Below are 20,475 nucleotides of genomic sequence, written 5' to 3' on the forward strand. Positions count from 1 at the left end.
GTCTCCTGTCTCCTGTCTCCTGTCTCAGTGTCTCCTGTCTCAGTGTCTCAGTGTCTCAGTGTCTCAGTGTCTCAGTGTCTCAGTGTCTCAGTGTCTCACTCCCTGTCTCCCTGTCTCCTGTCTCCTGTCTCCTGTCTCCTGTCTCCTGTCTCCTGTCTCCTGTCTCCCTGTCTCCTGTCTCAGTGTCTCAGTGTCTCCTGTCTCAGTGTCTCCTGTCTCCTGTCTCCTGTCACCCTGTCTCCTGTCTCCTGTCTCCTGTCTCCTGTCTCCTGTCTCCTGTCTCCTGTCTCCTGTCTCCCTGTCTCCTGTCTCCTGTCTCCTGTCTCCTGTCTCCTGTCTCCTGTCTCCCTGTCTCCTGTCTCCTGTCTCCTGTCTCCTGTCTCCTGTCTCCTGTCTCCTGTCTCCTGTCTCCTGTCTCCCTGTCTCCTGTCTCCTGTCTCCTGTCTCCCTGTCTCCTGTCTCAGTGTCTCCTGTCTCCTGTCTCCTGTCTCCTGTCTCCTGTCTCCTGTCTCCTGTCTCCTGTCTCAGTGTCTCCCTGTCTCAGTGTCTCCTGTCTCCTGTCTCCCTGTCTCAGTGTCTCCTGTCTCCTGTCTCCCTGTCTCAGTGTCTCCTGTCTCAGTGTCTCCTGTCTCCTGTCTCCTGTCTCAGTGTCTCCCTGTCTCCTGTCTCCTGTCTCCTGTCTCCTGTCTCCCTGTCTCCTGTCTCCCTGTCTCAGTGTCTCAGTGTCTCCTGTCTCAGTGTCTCCCTGTCTCCTGTCTCCTGTCTCCTGTCTCCTGTCTCCTGTCTCCTGTCTCCTGTCTCCTGTCTCAGTGTCTCACTGTCTCCTGTCTCCTGTCTCCTGTCTCCCTGTCTCAGTGTCTCAGTGTCTCCTGTCTCCTGTCTCCCTGTCTCAGTGTCTCAGTGTCTCACTGTCTCCTGTCTCCTGTCTCCTGTCTCCCTGTCTCAGTGTCTCAGTGTCTCCTGTCTCCTGTCTCCTGTCTCCCTGTCTCAGTGTCTCAGTGTCTCCTGTCTCCTGTCTCCTGTCTCCTGTCTCCTGTCTCCTGTCTCAGTGTCTCCTGTCTCCTGTCTCACTGTCTCCCTGTCTCAGTGTCTCCTGTCTCCTGTCTCCTGTCTCCCTGTCTCCTGTCTCCTGTCTCCCTGTCTCAGTGTCTCAGTGTCTCAGTGTCTCAGTGTCTCACTCCCTGTCTCACTCCCTGTCTCCCTGTCTCCCTGTCTCCTGTCTCCTGTCACCCTGTCTCCTGTCTCAGTGTCTCCTGTCTCCTGTCTCCTGTCTCCTGTCTCCTGTCTCCTGTCTCCTGTCTCCTGTCTCAGTGTCTCACTGTCTCCTGTCTCCTGTCTCCTGTCTCCCTGTCTCAGTGTCTCAGTGTCTCCTGTCTCCTGTCTCCCTGTCTCAGTGTCTCAGTGTCTCACTGTCTCCTGTCTCCTGTCTCCTGTCTCCCTGTCTCAGTGTCTCAGTGTCTCCTGTCTCCTGTCTCCTGTCTCCCTGTCTCAGTGTCTCAGTGTCTCCTGTCTCCTGTCTCCTGTCTCCTGTCTCCTGTCTCAGTGTCTCCTGTCTCCTGTCTCACTGTCTCCCTGTCTCAGTGTCTCCTGTCTCCTGTCTCCTGTCTCCTGTCTCCCTGTCTCCTGTCTCCTGTCTCCCTGTCTCAGTGTCTCAGTGTCTCAGTGTCTCAGTGTCTCACTCCCTGTCTCACTCCCTGTCTCCCTGTCTCCCTGTCTCCTGTCTCCTGTCTCCTGTCACCCTGTCTCCTGTCTCAGTGTCTCCTGTCTCCTGTCTCCTGTCTCCTGTCTCCTGTCTCCTGTCTCAGTGTCTCCTGTCTCCTGTCTCAGTGTCTCCCTGTCTCAGTGTCTCCTGTCTCCTGTCTCAGTGTCTCCCTGTCTCAGTGTCTCAGTGTCTCACTCCCTGTCTCACTCCCTGTCTCCCTGTCTCAGTGTCTCAGTGTCTCCTGTCTCCCTGTCTCCCTGTCTCCTGTCTCCTGTCTCAGTGTCTCAGTGTCTCCTGTCTCCTGTCTCCCTGTCTCCCTGTCTCCCTGTCTCCTGTCTCCTGTCTCCTGTCTCCTGTCTCCTGTCTCCTGTCTCCTGTCTCAGTGTCTCCTGTCTCCTGTCTCCTGTCTCCTGTCTCAGTGTCTCCTGTCTCCTGTCTCCTGTCTCCTGTCTCAGTGTCTCCTGTCTCCTGTCTCCTGTCTCCTGTCTCCTGTCTCACTGTCTCCCTGTCTCCCTGTCTCAGTGTCTCCTGTCTCCTGTCTCCTGTCTCCTGTCTCCTGTCTCCCTGTCTCCTGTCTCCTGTCTCCTGTCTCCTGTCTCCCTGTCTCCCTGTCTCAGTGTCTCAGTGTCTCAGTGTCTCACTCCCTGTCTCACTCCCTGTCTCCCTGTCTCAGTGTCTCCCTGTCTCAGTGTCTCAGTGTCTCACTCCCTGTCTCACTCCCTGTCTCCCTGTCTCAGTGTCTCCCTGTCTCAGTGTCTCAGTGTCTCACTCCCTGTCTCACTCCCTGTCTCACTCCCTGTCTCCTGTCTCAGTGTCTCCCTGTCTCAGTGTCTCAGTGTCTCACTCCCTGTCTCACTCCCTGTCTCACTCCCTGTCTCCCTGTCTCAGTGTCTCCCTGTCTCAGTGTCTCAGTGTCTCACTCCCTGTCTCACTCCCTGTCTCACTCCCTGTCTCCCTGTCTCAGTGTCTCCCTGTCTCAGTGTCTCCTGTCTCCTGTCTCCTGTCTCCCTGTCTCCCTGTCTCAGTGTCTCCTGTCTCCTGTCTCCTGTCTCCCTGTCTCCCTGTCTCAGTGTCTCCTGTCTCCTGTCTCCCTGTCTCAGTGTCTCAGTGTCTCACTGTCTCCCTGTCTCACTCCCTGTCTCCTGTCTCCTGTCTCCCTGTCTCCTGTCTCCCTGTCTCAGTGTCTCAGTGTCTCAGTGTCTCACTCCCTGTCTCACTCCCTGTCTCCCTGTCTCCCTGTCTCCTGTCTCCTGTCTCCTGTCTCCCTGTCTCCTGTCTCCTGTCACCCTGTCTCCTGTCTCCTGTCTCCTGTCTCACTGTCTCCCTGTCTCAGTGTCTCAGTGTCTCAGTGTCTCACTGTCTCCTGTCTCCTGTCTCCTGTCTCCCTGTCTCAGTGTCTCAGTGTCTCCTGTCTCCTGTCTCCTGTCTCCTGTCTCCCTGTCTCAGTGTCTCAGTGTCTCCTGTCTCCTGTCTCCTGTCTCCTGTCTCCTGTCTCAGTGTCTCCTGTCTCCTGTCTCACTGTCTCCCTGTCTCAGTGTCTCCTGTCTCCTGTCTCCTGTCTCCCTGTCTCCTGTCTCCTGTCTCCCTGTCTCAGTGTCTCAGTGTCTCAGTGTCTCAGTGTCTCACTCCCTGTCTCACTCCCTGTCTCCCTGTCTCCCTGTCTCCTGTCTCCTGTCACCCTGTCTCCTGTCTCAGTGTCTCCTGTCTCCTGTCTCCTGTCTCCTGTCTCCTGTCTCCTGTCTCAGTGTCTCACTGTCTCCTGTCTCCTGTCTCCTGTCTCCCTGTCTCAGTGTCTCAGTGTCTCCTGTCTCCTGTCTCCCTGTCTCAGTGTCTCAGTGTCTCACTGTCTCCTGTCTCCTGTCTCCTGTCTCCCTGTCTCAGTGTCTCAGTGTCTCCTGTCTCCTGTCTCCCTGTCTCAGTGTCTCAGTGTCTCCTGTCTCCTGTCTCCTGTCTCCTGTCTCAGTGTCTCCTGTCTCCTGTCTCACTGTCTCCCTGTCTCAGTGTCTCCTGTCTCCTGTCTCCTGTCTCCCTGTCTCCTGTCTCCTGTCTCCCTGTCTCAGTGTCTCAGTGTCTCAGTGTCTCAGTGTCTCACTCCCTGTCTCACTCCCTGTCTCCCTGTCTCCCTGTCTCCTGTCTCCTGTCACCCTGTCTCCTGTCTCAGTGTCTCCTGTCTCCTGTATCCTGTCTCCTGTCTCCTGTCTCCTGTCTCCTGTCTCAGTGTCTCCTGTCTCCTGTCTCCTGTCTCAGTGTCTCCCTGTCTCAGTGTCTCCTGTCTCCTGTCTCAGTGTCTCCCTGTCTCAGTGTCTCAGTGTCTCACTCCCTGTCTCACTCCCTGTCTCCCTGTCTCAGTGTCTCAGTGTCTCCTGTCTCCCTGTCTCCCTGTCTCCTGTCTCCTGTCTCAGTGTCTCAGTGTCTCCTGTCTCCTGTCTCCCTGTCTCCCTGTCTCCTGTCTCCTGTCTCCTGTCTCCTGTCTCCTGTCTCCTGTCTCAGTGTCTCCTGTCTCCTGTCTCCTGTCTCCTGTCTCAGTGTCTCCTGTCTCCTGTCTCCTGTCTCAGTGTCTCCTGTCTCCTGTCTCCTGTCTCACTGTCTCCCTGTCTCAGTGTCTCCTGTCTCCTGTCTCCTGTCTCCTGTCTCCTGTCTCCTGTCTCCCTGTCTCCTGTCTCCTGTCTCCTGTCTCCCTGTCTCCCTGTCTCAGTGTCTCAGTGTCTCAGTGTCTCACTCCCTGTCTCACTCCCTGTCTCCCTGTCTCAGTGTCTCCCTGTCTCAGTGTCTCAGTGTCTCACTCCCTGTCTCACTCCCTGTCTCCCTGTCTCAGTGTCTCCCTGTCTCAGTGTCTCAGTGTCTCACTCCCTGTCTCACTCCCTGTCTCACTCCCTGTCTCCTGTCTCAGTGTCTCCCTGTCTCAGTGTCTCAGTGTCTCACTCCCTGTCTCACTCCCTGTCTCACTCCCTGTCTCCCTGTCTCAGTGTCTCCCTGTCTCAGTGTCTCCTGTCTCCTGTCTCCTGTCTCCTGTCTCCCTGTCTCCCTGTCTCAGTGTCTCCTGTCTCCTGTCTCCTGTCTCCCTGTCTCCCTGTCTCAGTGTCTCCTGTCTCCTGTCTCCCTGTCTCAGTGTCTCAGTGTCTCACTGTCTCCCTGTCTCACTCCCTGTCTCCTGTCTCCTGTCTCCCTGTCTCCTGTCTCCCTGTCTCAGTGTCTCAGTGTCTCAGTGTCTCACTCCCTGTCTCACTCCCTGTCTCCCTGTCTCCTGTCTCCTGTCTCCTGTCTCCTGTCTCCCTGTCTCCTGTCTCCTGTCACCCTGTCTCCTGTCTCCTGTCTCCTGTCTCACTGTCTCCCTGTCTCAGTGTCTCAGTGTCTCAGTGTCTCAGTGTCTCAGTGTCTCACTCCCTGTCTCACTCCCTGTCTCCTGTCACCCTGTCTCCTGTCTCAGTGTCTCCTGTCTCCTGTCTCCTGTCTCCTGTCTCCTGTCTCCTGTCTCAGTGTCTCACTGTCTCCTGTCTCCTGTCTCCTGTCTCCCTGTCTCAGTGTCTCAGTGTCTCCTGTCTCCTGTCTCCCTGTCTCAGTGTCTCAGTGTCTCACTGTCTCCTGTCTCCTGTCTCCTGTCTCCCTGTCTCAGTGTCTCAGTGTCTCCTGTCTCCTGTCTCCTGTCTCCCTGTCTCAGTGTCTCCTGTCTCCTGTCTCCTGTCTCCTGTCTCCTGTCTCAGTGTCTCCTGTCTCCTGTCTCACTGTCTCCCTGTCTCAGTGTCTCCTGTCTCCTGTCTCCTGTCTCCCTGTCTCCTGTCTCCTGTCTCCCTGTCTCAGTGTCTCAGTGTCTCAGTGTCTCAGTGTCTCACTCCCTGTCTCACTCCCTGTCTCCCTGTCTCCCTGTCTCCTGTCTCCTGTCACCCTGTCTCCTGTCTCAGTGTCTCCTGTCTCCTGTCTCCTGTCTCCTGTCTCCTGTCTCCTGTCTCCTGTCTCAGTGTCTCCTGTCTCCTGTCTCCTGTCTCAGTGTCTCCCTGTCTCAGTGTCTCCTGTCTCCTGTCTCAGTGTCTCCCTGTCTCAGTGTCTCAGTGTCTCACTCCCTGTCTCACTCCCTGTCTCCCTGTCTCAGTGTCTCAGTGTCTCCTGTCTCCCTGTCTCCCTGTCTCCTGTCTCCTGTCTCAGTGTCTCAGTGTCTCCTGTCTCATGTCTCCCTGTCTCCCTGTCTCCTGTCTCCTGTCTCCTGTCTCCTGTCTCCTGTCTCAGTGTCTCCTGTCTCCTGTCTCCTGTCTCCTGTCTCCTGTCTCAGTGTCTCCTGTCTCCTGTCTCCTGTCTCCTGTCTCAGTGTCTCCTGTCTCCTGTCTCCTGTCTCCTGTCTCCTGTCTCACTGTCTCCCTGTCTCAGTGTCTCCTGTCTCCTGTCTCCTGTCTCCTGTCTCCTGTCTCCCTGTCTCCTGTCTCCTGTCTCCTGTCTCCCTGTCTCCCTGTCTCAGTGTCTCAGTGTCTCAGTGTCTCACTCCCTGTCTCACTCCCTGTCTCCCTGTCTCAGTGTCTCCCTGTCTCAGTGTCTCAGTGTCTCACTCCCTGTCTCACTCCCTGTCTCCCTGTCTCAGTGTCTCCCTGTCTCAGTGTCTCAGTGTCTCACTCCCTGTCTCACTCCCTGTCTCACTCCCTGTCTCCTGTCTCAGTGTCTCCCTGTCTCAGTGTCTCAGTGTCTCACTCCCTGTCTCACTCCCTGTCTCACTCCCTGTCTCCCTGTCTCAGTGTCTCCCTGTCTCAGTGTCTCAGTGTCTCACTCCCTGTCTCACTCCCTGTCTCACTCCCTGTCTCCCTGTCTCAGTGTCTCCTGTCTCCTGTCTCCTGTCTCCCTGTCTCCCTGTCTCAGTGTCTCCTGTCTCCTGTCTCCTGTCTCCCTGTCTCCCTGTCTCAGTGTCTCCTGTCTCCTGTCTCCCTGTCTCAGTGTCTCAGTGTCTCACTGTCTCCCTGTCTCACTCCCTGTCTCCTGTCTCCTGTCTCCCTGTCTCCTGTCTCCCTGTCTCAGTGTCTCAGTGTCTCAGTGTCTCACTCCCTGTCTCACTCCCTGTCTCCCTGTCTCCCTGTCTCCTGTCTCCTGTCTCCTGTCTCCCTGTCTCCTGTCTCCTGTCACCCTGTCTCCTGTCTCCTGTCTCCTGTCTCACTGTCTCCCTGTCTCAGTGTCTCAGTGTCTCAGTGTCTCAGTGTCTCACTCCCTGTCTCACTCCCTGTCTCCCTGTCTCCCTGTCTCCTGTCTCCTGTCTCCTGTCTCCCTGTCTCCTGTCTCCTGTCACCCTGTCTCCTGTCTCCCTGTCTCCTGTCTCACTGTCTCCTGTCTCACTGTCTCAGTGTCTCCCTGTCTCCTGTCTCCTGTCTCCCTGTCTCCCTGTCTCCTGTCTCCTGTCTCCCTGTCTCCCTGTCTCCTGTCTCCTGTCTCCCTGTCTCCCTGTCTCCTGTCTCCTGTCTCCCTGTCTCCCTGTCTCCTGTCTCCTGTCTCCCTGTCTCCCTGTCTCAGTGTCTCCTGTCACCCTGTCTCCTGTCTCCCTGTCTCCTGTCTCCCTGTCTCCTGTCTCACTGTCTCCTGTCTCCCTGTCTCCTGTCTCACTGTCTCCTGTCTCAGTGTCTCCCTGTCTCAGTGTCTCAGTGTCTCACTCCCTGTCTCACTCCCTGTCTCACTCCCTGTCTCCCTGTCTCCCTGTCTCCTGTCTCCCTGTCTCAGTGTCTCAGTGTCTGTCTCACTGTCTCACTCCCTGTCTCCCTGTCTCAGTGTCTCACTGTCTCCCTGTCTCAGTGTCTCACTGTCTCAGTGTCTCACTCCCTGTCTCCCTGTCTCCTGTCTCCCTGTCTCCCTGTCTCCCTGTCTCACTGTCTCAGTGTCTCCCTGTCTCAGTGTCTCAGTGTCTCACTCCCTGTCTCCCTGTCTCAGTGTCTCCCTGTCTCAGTGTCTCACTGTCTCACTCCCTGTCTCACTGTCTCACTGTCTCACTCCCTGTCTCACTGTCACACTGTCTTACTCCCTGTCTCACTCCCTGTCTCACTCCCTGTCTCACTCCCTGTCTCACTGTCTCACTCCCTGTCTCACTCCCTGTCTCACTCCCTGTCTCACTGTCTCACTCCCTGTCTCACTCCCTGTCTCACTCCCTGTCTCACTGTCTCACTCCCTGTCTCACTCCCTGTCTCCCTATCTCAGTGTCTCACTGTCTTACTTCCTGTCTCACTGTATCAGTGTCTCAATGTCTCAGTGTCTCACTTTCTGTCTCACTGTCTCAGTGTCTCCCTGTCTCACTGTCTCACTCACTGTCTCACTGTCTCAGTGTCTCAGTGTCTCACTGTCTCACTCACTGTCTCAGTGTCTCAGTGTCTCACTGTCTCAGTGTCTCACTGTCTCACTCCCTGTCTCACTGTCTCACTCCCTGTGTGTATTGTGTGTGTACAGTGTGTTGTGTGTGTGTGTGTACTGTGTGTGTACTGTGTGTTGTGTGTGTGTGTACTGTGTGTGTGTGTACTGTGTGTGTGTGTGTACTGTGTGTGTACTGTGTGTGTGTACTGTGTGTGTACTGTGTGTGTGTGTACTGTGTGTGTACTGTGTGTGTACTGTGTATTGTGTGTGTGTGTACTGTGTGTGTACTGTGTGTGTACTCTGTGTGTGTGTACTGTGTGTGCTGTGTGTACTCTGTGTGTGTGTACTGTGTATGTACTGTGTGTGTACTTTGTGTGTACTGTGTGTGTGTGTACTGTGTGTGTACTGTGTGTACACTGTGTGTGTACTGTGTGTGTACTGTGTGTGTACTGTGTGTACACTGTGTGTGTACTGTGTGTGTACTGTGTGTGTATGAGTACTGTGTGTATGTGTACTGTGTGTGTATGTGTACTGTATGTGTACTGTGTGTGTACTGTGTGTGTACTGTGTGTACTGTGTGTGTGTACTGTATGTGTGTACTGTGTATGTGTGTACTGTATGTACTGTGTGTAGTGTGTGTACTGTGTGTGTACTGTATGTCTGCTGTGTGTGTGTACTGTATGTGTACTGTATGTGTTCTGTGTGTGTACTGTATGTGTACTGTATGTGTACTGTATGTGTACTGTGTGTGTGCGGTGTACTGTGTGTGTGTACTGTATGTCTGCTGTGTGTGTGTATACTGTGTGTGTTCTGTGTGTGTACTGTGTGTAGTGTGTGTACTGTGTGTGTGCTGTGCACTGTGTGTGTACTGTATGTCTGCTGTGTGTGTGTACTGTGTGTGTACTGTGTGTGTACTGTATGTGTACTGTGTGTGTACTGTATGTGTACTGTATGTGTATTGTGTGTTGCAGGGTCTGGGCACGGATGAGGAATGCCTCATAGAGATCCTGGCCACTCGCTCCAACCAGCAGCTGCGTGACATCAAGCAGACGTACCTAGCCAGTACGCAGTACACACAGTACACACACACAGTACACACACAGTACACACACAGTACAGTACACACACAGTATACACACAGTACACACACACAGTACACACACACAGTACACACACACAGTACACACACAAACACACACAGTACACATACAGTACACACAGTACACACACAGTACACACAGTACACACACACAGTACACACACAGTACACACACAGCACACACACAGTACACACAGTACACACACAGTACAGTACACACACAGTATACACACAGTACACACAGTACACACACAGTACAGTACACACACAGTACACACAGTACACACACACAGTACACACACACAGTACACACACAGTACACACAGTACACACACAGTACACACACAGTACACACACAGCACACATACAGTATACACACACAGTACACACACAGTACACACACAGTACACACACAGTACACACACAGCACACATACAGTATACACACACAGTATACACACACAGTACACACACAGTACACACACAGTATACACACAGTACACACAGTACACACACAGTAATCACAGTACACACACAGTACACACACAGTACACACAATATACACACAGTATACACAGTAAACACACACAGTACACACAGTACACACACTACACACACAGTACACACACAGTATACACACAGTATACACACAGTACACACACACAGTACACACTCACAGTACACACAGTACACACAGTACACACACAGTAAACACAGTAAACACAGTACACACAGTATACACACAGTATACACACACAGTATACACACAGTACACACACACAGTACACACACACAGTACACACAGTACACACAGTACACACACAGTAAACACAGTACACACACAGTACACACAGTATACACACAGTATACACAGTAAACACACACAGTACACACAGTACACACACTGTGTACATACAGTACACACAGTATACACACAGTACACACACAGTACACACACACAGTGTACACACACAGTACACACAGTACACACACACAGTACACACACAGTACACACACAGTACACACACAGTACACACACACAGTACACACACACAGTACACACACAGTACACACACAGTACACACACAGTACACACACAGTACACACAGTACACACAGTACACACACACAGTACACACAGTACACACAGTACACACACAGTATACACACACAGTATACACACACAGTACACACACACAGTACACACACAGTACACACACAGTATACACACAGTACACACACACAGTACACACACACAGTACACACAGTACACACACAGTACACAAACAGTATACACACACAGTATACACAGAGTACACACACAGTACACACACACAGTACACACACACAGTACACACACAGTACACACAGTACACACACAGTACACACACAGTACACACACAGCACACATACAGTACACACACAGTACACACACACAGTACACACACAAAGTACACACAGTACACACAGTACACACACAGTAAACACAGTACACACACAGTACACACAGTATACACACAGTATACACACAGTATACACATTAAAAAACACACAGTACACACAGTACACACACTGTGTACACACACAGTAAACACAGTACACAAACAGTACACAGAGTACACACAGTACACACACACAGTACACACACAGTACACACAGTACACACACACAGTACAAGCAGTACACACACTGTACACACAGTATACACACAGTATACACACAGTACACACAGTACACACACAGTACACACACAGTACACACAGTACACACACAGTACACACACAGTACACACACAGTACACACACAGTATACACACAGTACACACAGTATACACACAGTATACACACAGTACACACACACAGTACACACAGTACACACACAGTACACACACACAGTACACACACAGTACACACACACTATACACAGTGCACACAGTACACACACAGTACACACACACTATACACAGTGCACACAGTACACACACAGTACACACACAGTACACACACAGCACACACACTGTGTACACACACAGTACACACACAGCACACAGTACACACACACAGTACACACACACAGTACACACAGTACACACACAGTACACACAGTACACACACACAGTACACACACAGTACACACAGTACACACACACAGTACACACAGTACACACACAGTACACACAGTACACACAGTACACACACAGTACACACAGTACACACACAGTACACACAGTGTATACACACAGTACACACACACAGTACACACAGTACACACACACAGTACACACAGTACACACACACAGTACACACACAGTACACACACACAGTACACACAGTACACACAGTACACACACAGTACACACAGTACACACAGTACAGACACAGTACACACAGTACACACACACAGTACACACAGTGTATACACACAGTACACACACACAGTACACACAGTACACACAGTACACACACACAGTACACACACAGTACACACAGAGTACACACACACAGTACACACACAGTACACACACAGTACACACAGTACGCACAGTACACACAAAGTACACACAGTACACACATTACAGACACAGTACACACAGTACACACACAGTACACACAGTACACACACACAGTACACACACACACAGTACACACAGTACACACAAAGTACACACAGTACACACACAGCACACAGTACACACACACAGTACACACAGTGTACACACACAGTACACACACAGTACACACACAGTACACACAGTACACACACAGTACACACAGTACACACAGTACAGACACAGTACACACACACAGTACACACACACAGTACACACACAGTACACACACACAGTACACACACACAGTACACACACACAGTACGCACAGTACACACAAAGTACACACAGTACACACAGTACAGACACAGTACACACAGTACACACACAGTACACACAGTACACACACACAGTACACACACACACAGTACACACACAGTACACACACACACACACAGTACACACACAGTACACACACAGTACACACACACACACAGTACACACACACACAGTACACACACACACAGTACACACACACAGTGCACACACACAGTACACACGCACAGTACACACACACACAGTACACACACACACAGTACACACACACACACAGTACACACACACACAGTACACACACACAGTGCACACACACAGTACACACACACAGTACACACACACACAGTACACACACACAGTACACACACACACAGTACACACACACACAGTACACACACACAGTACACACACAGTACACACACACAGTACACACACACAGTACACACACACAGTACGCACAGTACACACAAAGTACACACAGTACACACAGTACAGACACAGTACACACAGTACACACACAGTACACACACACAGTACACACACACACAGTACACACACAGTACACACACACACACACACAGTACACACACAGTACACACACACACACAGTACACACACACACACAGTACACACACACACAGTACACACACACAGTGCACACACACAGTACACACACACAGTACACACACACACAGTACACACACACACAGTACACACACACACACAGTACACACACACACAGTACACACACACAGTGCACACACACAGTACACACACACAGTACACACACACACAGTACACACACACACAGTACACACACACACACACAGTACACACACACACAGTACACACACACAGTACACACACACACAGTACACACACAGTGTACACACACAGTACACACACAGTACACACACAGTACACACAGTACACACAGTACACACACAGTACACACAGTACACACAGTACAGACACAGTACACACACACAGTACACACACACAGTACACACACAGTACACACACACAGTACACACACACAGTACACACACACAGTACGCACAGTACACACAAAGTACACACAGTACACACAGTACAGACACAGTACACACAGTACACACACAGTACACACAGTACACACACACAGTACACACACACACAGTACACACACAGTACACACACACACACACAGTACACACACAGTACACACACACACACAGTACACACACACACACAGTACACACACACACAGTACACACACACAGTGCACACACACAGTACACACACACAGTACACACACACACAGTACACACACACAGTACACACACACACACAGTACACACACACACAGTACACACACACAGTGCACACACACAGTACACACACACAGTACACACACACACAGTACACACACACAGTACACACACACACAGTACACACACACACAGTACACACACACAGTACACACACACAGTACACACACAGTACACACACACAGTACACACACACAGTACACACACACAGTACGCACAGTACACACAAAGTACACACAGTACACACAGTACAGACACAGTACACACAGTACACACACAGTACACACAGTACACACACACAGTACACACACACACAGTACACACACAGTACACACACACACACACAGTACACACACAGTACACACACACACACAGTACACACACACACACAGTACACACACACACAGTACACACACACAGTGCACACACACAGTACACACACACAGTACACACACACACAGTACACACACACACACAGTACACACACACACAGTACACACACACAGTGCACACACACAGTACACACACACAGTACACACACACACAGTACACACACACACAGTACACACACACACAGTACACACACACACACACAGTACACACACACACAGTACACACACACAGTACACACACACACAGTACACACACAGTACACACACACAGTACACACACACAGTACACACACAGTACACACAGTACACACACAGTACACACACAGTACACACACACAGTACACACACACAGTACACACACACAGGACACACACACAGTACGCACACAGTACACACGCACACAGTACACACACACACAGTACACACACACACAGTACACACACACAGTACACACACACACAGTACATACAGTACACACAGTAAACACACACAGTACAACACACAGTACACACAGTGCACACACAGTACACACAGTACACACACACAGTACACACACAGTACACACAGTACCCACACACAGTACACACACAGTACATACACAATACATACAGTACACACACAGTACACACACAGTACATACAGTACACACACAGTACACACACAGTACATACACAGTACATGCAGTACACACACAGTACACACACACAGTACACACACACAGTACACACACACAGTACACACACACAGTACACACAGTACCCACACACAGTACACACAGTACACACACACAGTACACACACACAGTACACACACACAGTATACACACACAGTACACACACACAGTACACACACAGTACACACACAGTACATACAGTACATACAGTACACACACAGTACACACAGTACATACAGTACACACACAGTACACACACAGTACATACACAGTACATGCAGTACACACACAGTACACACACACAGTACACACAGTACACACAGTACACACACACAGTACACACACACAGTACACACACACAGTACACACAGTACCCACACACAGTACACACAGTACACACACACAGTACACACACACAGTACACACACACAGTATACACACAGTACACACACACAGTACACACACAGTACACACACACACAGTACACACACACACACAGTACACACACACACACAGTACGCACGCGCACAGTACACACACACAGTACACACACACAGTGCACACACACAGTACATACACACCTAGTACACACACACCTAGTACACACACACAGTACACACACACAGTACACACAGTACACACAGTACACACACACAGTACACACACAGTACACACACACAGTACGCACACACAGTACGCACACACAGTACACACACACACACAGTACACACACACACAGTACACACAGTACACACAGTACACACACACACAGTACACACAGTACACACACACAGTACACACAGTACACACACAGTACACACACAGTACACACACACAGTACACACAGTACACACACACAGTACACACACACACACAGTACACACACACACACAGTACACATACACACACAGTACACACACACACAGTACACACACAGTACACATACACACACAGTACACACACACACAGTACACACACAGTACACACACACACAGTACACACACACACAGTACACACACAGTACACACACACACACAGTACACACACACACAGTACACACACATAGTACACACACAGTACACACACACAGTACACACACACACACAGTACACACACACACACAGTACACACACATAGTACACACACAGTACACACACACAGTACACACAGTACACACACACACATAGTACACACACACACACAGTACACACACACACAGTACACACACACAGTACACACAGTACACACACACATAGTACACACACACACACAGTACACACACACACAGTACACACACATAGTACACACACAGTACACACACACAGTACACACACACAGTACACACAGTACCCACACACAGTACACACAGTACACACACACAGTACACACACACATAGTACACACACACACACAGTACACACACACAGTACACGCACAGTACACACACACACAGTACACACACACAGTACACACACACAGTATACACACAGTACACACACATAGTACACACACAGTACACACACACAGTACACACAGTACACACACACATAGTACACACACACACACACAGTACACACACACAGTACACACACACAGTACACACACACAGTACACACACTTTACAGTATACTATGGTGAGCCCCGTGTGACCCTGTGGTGACCTTGTGGTGACCTTGTGTGACCCCGTGGTGACCCCAGCCTACAAGGTGGAGCTGGAGAAGGCCATTGCCTCTGACACGTCCGGAGACTTCCAGAAGCTTCTCATCACCCTGGCCAAGGTGAGGAGCTCCTCACCCACCCACTCACCTACTCACCTACTCACCCACTCACCCACTCACTCACCCACTCACCTACTCACCCACTCACCCACCCACTCCCTCACCCACTCCCTCACCCACCCACTCACCCACCCACTCACCCACCCACTCACCCACTCACTCACCCACTCACCTACTCACTCACCCACTCACCCACTCACCCACTCACCCACTCACTCACCTACTCACTCACCTACTCACCCACTCACCCACCCACTCACCCACCCACTCACTCACCCACTCACCCACTCACCCACCCACCCACTCACCCACTCACTCACTCACCTACTCACTCACCCACTCACCCACTCACCCACCCACCCACTCACCCACTCACCTACTCACTCACCCACTCACTCACCCACCCACTCACCCACCCACTCACTCACCCACTCACCCACTCACCCACCCACCCACCCACTCACCCACCCACTCACCCACCCACTCACCCACTCACTCACCCACCCACTCACCCACTCACCTACTCACCCACTCACCCACCCACTCCCTCACCCACCCACTCACCCACCCACTCACCCACCCACCCACCCACTCACCCACCCACTCACCCACTCACCCACCCACCCACTCACCCACCCACTCACCCACCCACTCACCCACCCACCCACCCACTCACTCACCCACCCACTCACCCATTCACCCACCCACTCACCCACCCACTCACCCACTCACTCACCTACTCACTCACTCACCCACTCACCTACTCACCCACTCACCCACCCACTCCCTCACCCACCCACTCACCCACTCACTCACCCACTCACCCACTCACCTACTCACTCACCCACTCACCCACCCACTCACTCACCTACTCACCCACTCACCTACTCACCCACCCACTCACTCACCCACTCACTCACCCACCCACTCACCCATTCACCCACCCACTCACCCACCCACTCACCCACCCACTCACCCACCCACTCACTCCCCGTGTCTCTCCCCGTGTCTCTCCCCCCAGGGTAACCGGGATGAGTCCTCCGTGGTGAACCTAGCGCAGGCCGAGGCCGATGCCCGCGTGAGTGACCTCGCGTGACCTCGCGTGACCTCGCGTGACCTCGCGTGACCTCGAGTGACCTCGCGTGACCTCACACGGCCTTGTGCAATGCGCCGTGAATTATGTTGACCTCTGGTGACATCTGGTGACCTTTGGTGACCTCTGTTGACCTGCGGTGACCTCTGTTGACATGTGGTGACCTCTGGTTACCTCTGTTGGCCTGTGGTGACCTCTGACGAGTTCTGGTGACCTGTTGTGACCTCTGGCCACCTCTGGTGACCTCTGGCGACCTCTGTTGACCTCTGGCGACCTCTGTTGACTTGTGGCGACCTCTGTTGACCTGTGGTGACCTGTGGTGACCTCTGTTGACCTGTGGTGACCTCTGGTGACCTGTGTTGACCTATGTTGACTTGTGGTGACCTCTGGTGACCTCTGTTGACCTGTGGTGACCTCTGGAGAGCTCTGTTGACATGTGGTGACCTCTGGTTACCTCTGGTGACCTATGGTGACCTCTGGTGACCTGTGGTGACCTCTGGTGACCTATGTTGACCTGTGGTGACCTCTGTTGACCTGTGGTGACCTCTGGCGAGGTCTGTTGACATGTGGTGACCTCTGGTGACCTATTTTGACCTGTGGTGACCTCTGTTGACCTGTGGTAACCTCTGGTGACCTTTGTTGACCTGTGGTAACCTCTGGCTAGCTCTGTTGACATGTGTGACCTCTGATGACCTTTGATCTTTGACCTGTGGTGACCTCTGGTGACCTGTGGTGACCTCTGGTGACCTATGTTGACCTGTGGTGACCTCTGGCGAGCTCTGTTGACATGTGGTGACCTCTAATGACCTGTGGTGACCCCTGGTGACCTCTGTTGACCTCTGCCAGGCCCTGTTTGAGGCGGGCGTGAAACGCAAGGGGACGGACGTCGCCACGTTCACGCGGATCTTTACCCAGCGCAGCGTGTCGCAGACACGTAGAGGTACTGTACAACTACCAGCCACGTTCATGTGAACCTTCAGACACATAGAGGTACGGTACAACTACCAGCCACGTTCATGTGAACCTTCAGACACGTAGAGGTACGGTACAACTACCAGCCACGTTCACGTGAACCTTCAGACACATAGACACGTAGAGGTACGGTACAACTACCAGCCACGTTCATGTGAACCTTCAGACACTTAGAGGTACGGTACAACTACCAGCCACGTTCATGTGAACCTTCAGACACGTAGAGGTACGGTACAACTACCAGCCACGTTCATGTGAACCTTCAGACACGTAGAGGTACGGTACAACCACCAGCCATGTTCACGTGAACCTTCAGACACGTAGACACGTAGAGGTACAGTACAACCACCAGCTAGGTTCACCCGAACCTTCAGACACGTAGAGGTACGGTACAACCAACAGCCACGTTCACGTGAACCTTCAGACACATAGAGGTATGGTACAACTACCAGCCACGTTCACGTGAACCTTCAGACACGTAGAGGTACGGTACAACTACCAGCCACGTTCACGTGAACCTTCAGACACGTAGAGGTACGATACAACTACCAGCTAGGTTCACGTGAACCTTCAGACACGTAGAGGTACGGTACAACTACCAGCCACGTTCACGTGAACCTTCAGACACATAGAGGTACAGTACAACTACCAGCCACGTTCACGTGAACCTTCAGACACGTAGAGGTACGGTACAACTACCAGCTAGGTTCACGTGAACCTTCCGACACGTAGAGGTACAGTACAACTACCGGCTAGGTTCACGTGAACCTTCAGACACGTAGAGGTACGGTACAACTACCAGCTAGGTTCACGTGAACCTTCAGACACATAGACACGTAGAGGTACAGTACAACTACCAGCCACGTTCACGTGAACCTTCAGGCACGTAGAGGTACAGTACAACTACCAGCCACGTTCACGTGAACCTTCAGACACGTAGACACGTAGAGGTACAGTACAACTACCAGCCACGTTCACGTGAACCTTCAGACACGTAGAGGTACGGTACAACCACCAGCCACGTTCACGTGAACCTTCAGACACATAGAGGTCGGTACAACCACCAGCCACGTTCACGTGAACCTTCAGACACGTAGAGGTACGGTACAACTACCAGCTAGGTTCACGTGAACCTTCAGACACGTAGAGGTACGGTACAACTACCGGCTAGCTTCACGTGAACCTTCAGACACGCAGAGGTACGGTACAACTACCAGCCACGTTCACGTGCACCTTCAGACACGTAGAGGTACGGTACAACCACCAGCCACGTTCACGTGAACCTTCAGACACGTAGAGGTACAGTACAACTACCAGCCACGTTCACGTGAAGCTTCAGACACATAGAGGTACGGTACAACCACCAGCCACGTTCACGTGAACCTTCAGACACGTAGAGGTACGGTACAACCACCAGCCACGTTCACGTGAACCTTCAGACACGTAGAGGTACGGTACAACTACTGGCTAGGTACACTTGAACCTTCAGACACGTAGAGGTACAGTACAACCACCAGCCACGTTCACGTGAACCTTCAGACACGTAGAGGTACAGTACAACTACCAGCCACGTTCACGTGAACCTTCAGACACGTAGAGGTACGGTACAACTACCAGCTAGGTTCACGTGAACCTTCAGACACATAGACACGTAGAGGTACAGTACAACTACCGGCTAGGTTCACGTGAACCTTCAGACACATAGAGGTACAGTACAACTACCAGCCACGTTCACGTGAACCTTCAGACACGTAGAGGTACAGTACAACCACCAGCCACGTGAACCTTCAGACACGTAGAGGTACAGTACAACCACCAGCCACGTTCACGTGAACCTTCAGACACGTAGAGGTACAGTACAACCACCAGCCACGTTCACGTGAACCTTCAGACACGTAGAGGTACAGTACAACTACCGGCTAGGTTCACGTGAACCTTCAGACACATAGAGGTACGGTACAACTACCAGCCACGTTCACGTGAAGCTTCAGACACGTAGAGGTACGGTACAACTACCAGCCACGTTCACGTGAACCTTCAGACACGTAGAGGTACAGTACAACTACCAGCTAGGTTCACGTGAACCTTCAGACACATAGAGGTACGGTACAACTACCAGCTAGGTTCACGTGAACCTTCAGACACGTAGAGGTACAGTACAACTACCAGCCACGTTCACGTGAACCTTCAGACACGTAGAGGTACGGTACAACTACCAGCTAGGTTCACGTGAACCTTCAGACACATAGAGGTACGGTACAACCACCA

General features: G+C 51.6%; 1 protein-coding gene across 1 annotated transcript in view; it reads left to right on the forward strand.

The window, feature by feature from the left end:
- The window catches only part of LOC116937045 (annexin A2-like), a 76,846-nt gene that overhangs the window by 36,653 nt on the left and 19,718 nt on the right, over positions 1-20,475 (forward strand). The window contains exons 6-9 of the mRNA XM_076059241.1: positions 8,980-9,070; positions 16,063-16,142; positions 17,164-17,220; positions 18,082-18,175. Coding sequence (XP_075915356.1) covers positions 8,980-9,070; positions 16,063-16,142; positions 17,164-17,220; positions 18,082-18,175 — 322 coding nt within the window. The remainder of the gene's footprint in view (positions 1-8,979; positions 9,071-16,062; positions 16,143-17,163; positions 17,221-18,081; positions 18,176-20,475) is intronic.

The sequence above is a fragment of the Petromyzon marinus genome (assembly GCF_048934315.1).
Source record: "Petromyzon marinus isolate PM22_M1 ecotype Great Lakes invasive population chromosome 84 unlocalized genomic scaffold, UKy_Petmar_22M1.pri1.0 chr84_unloc.7, whole genome shotgun sequence".
NCBI lineage: Eukaryota > Metazoa > Chordata > Hyperoartia > Petromyzontiformes > Petromyzontidae > Petromyzon > Petromyzon marinus.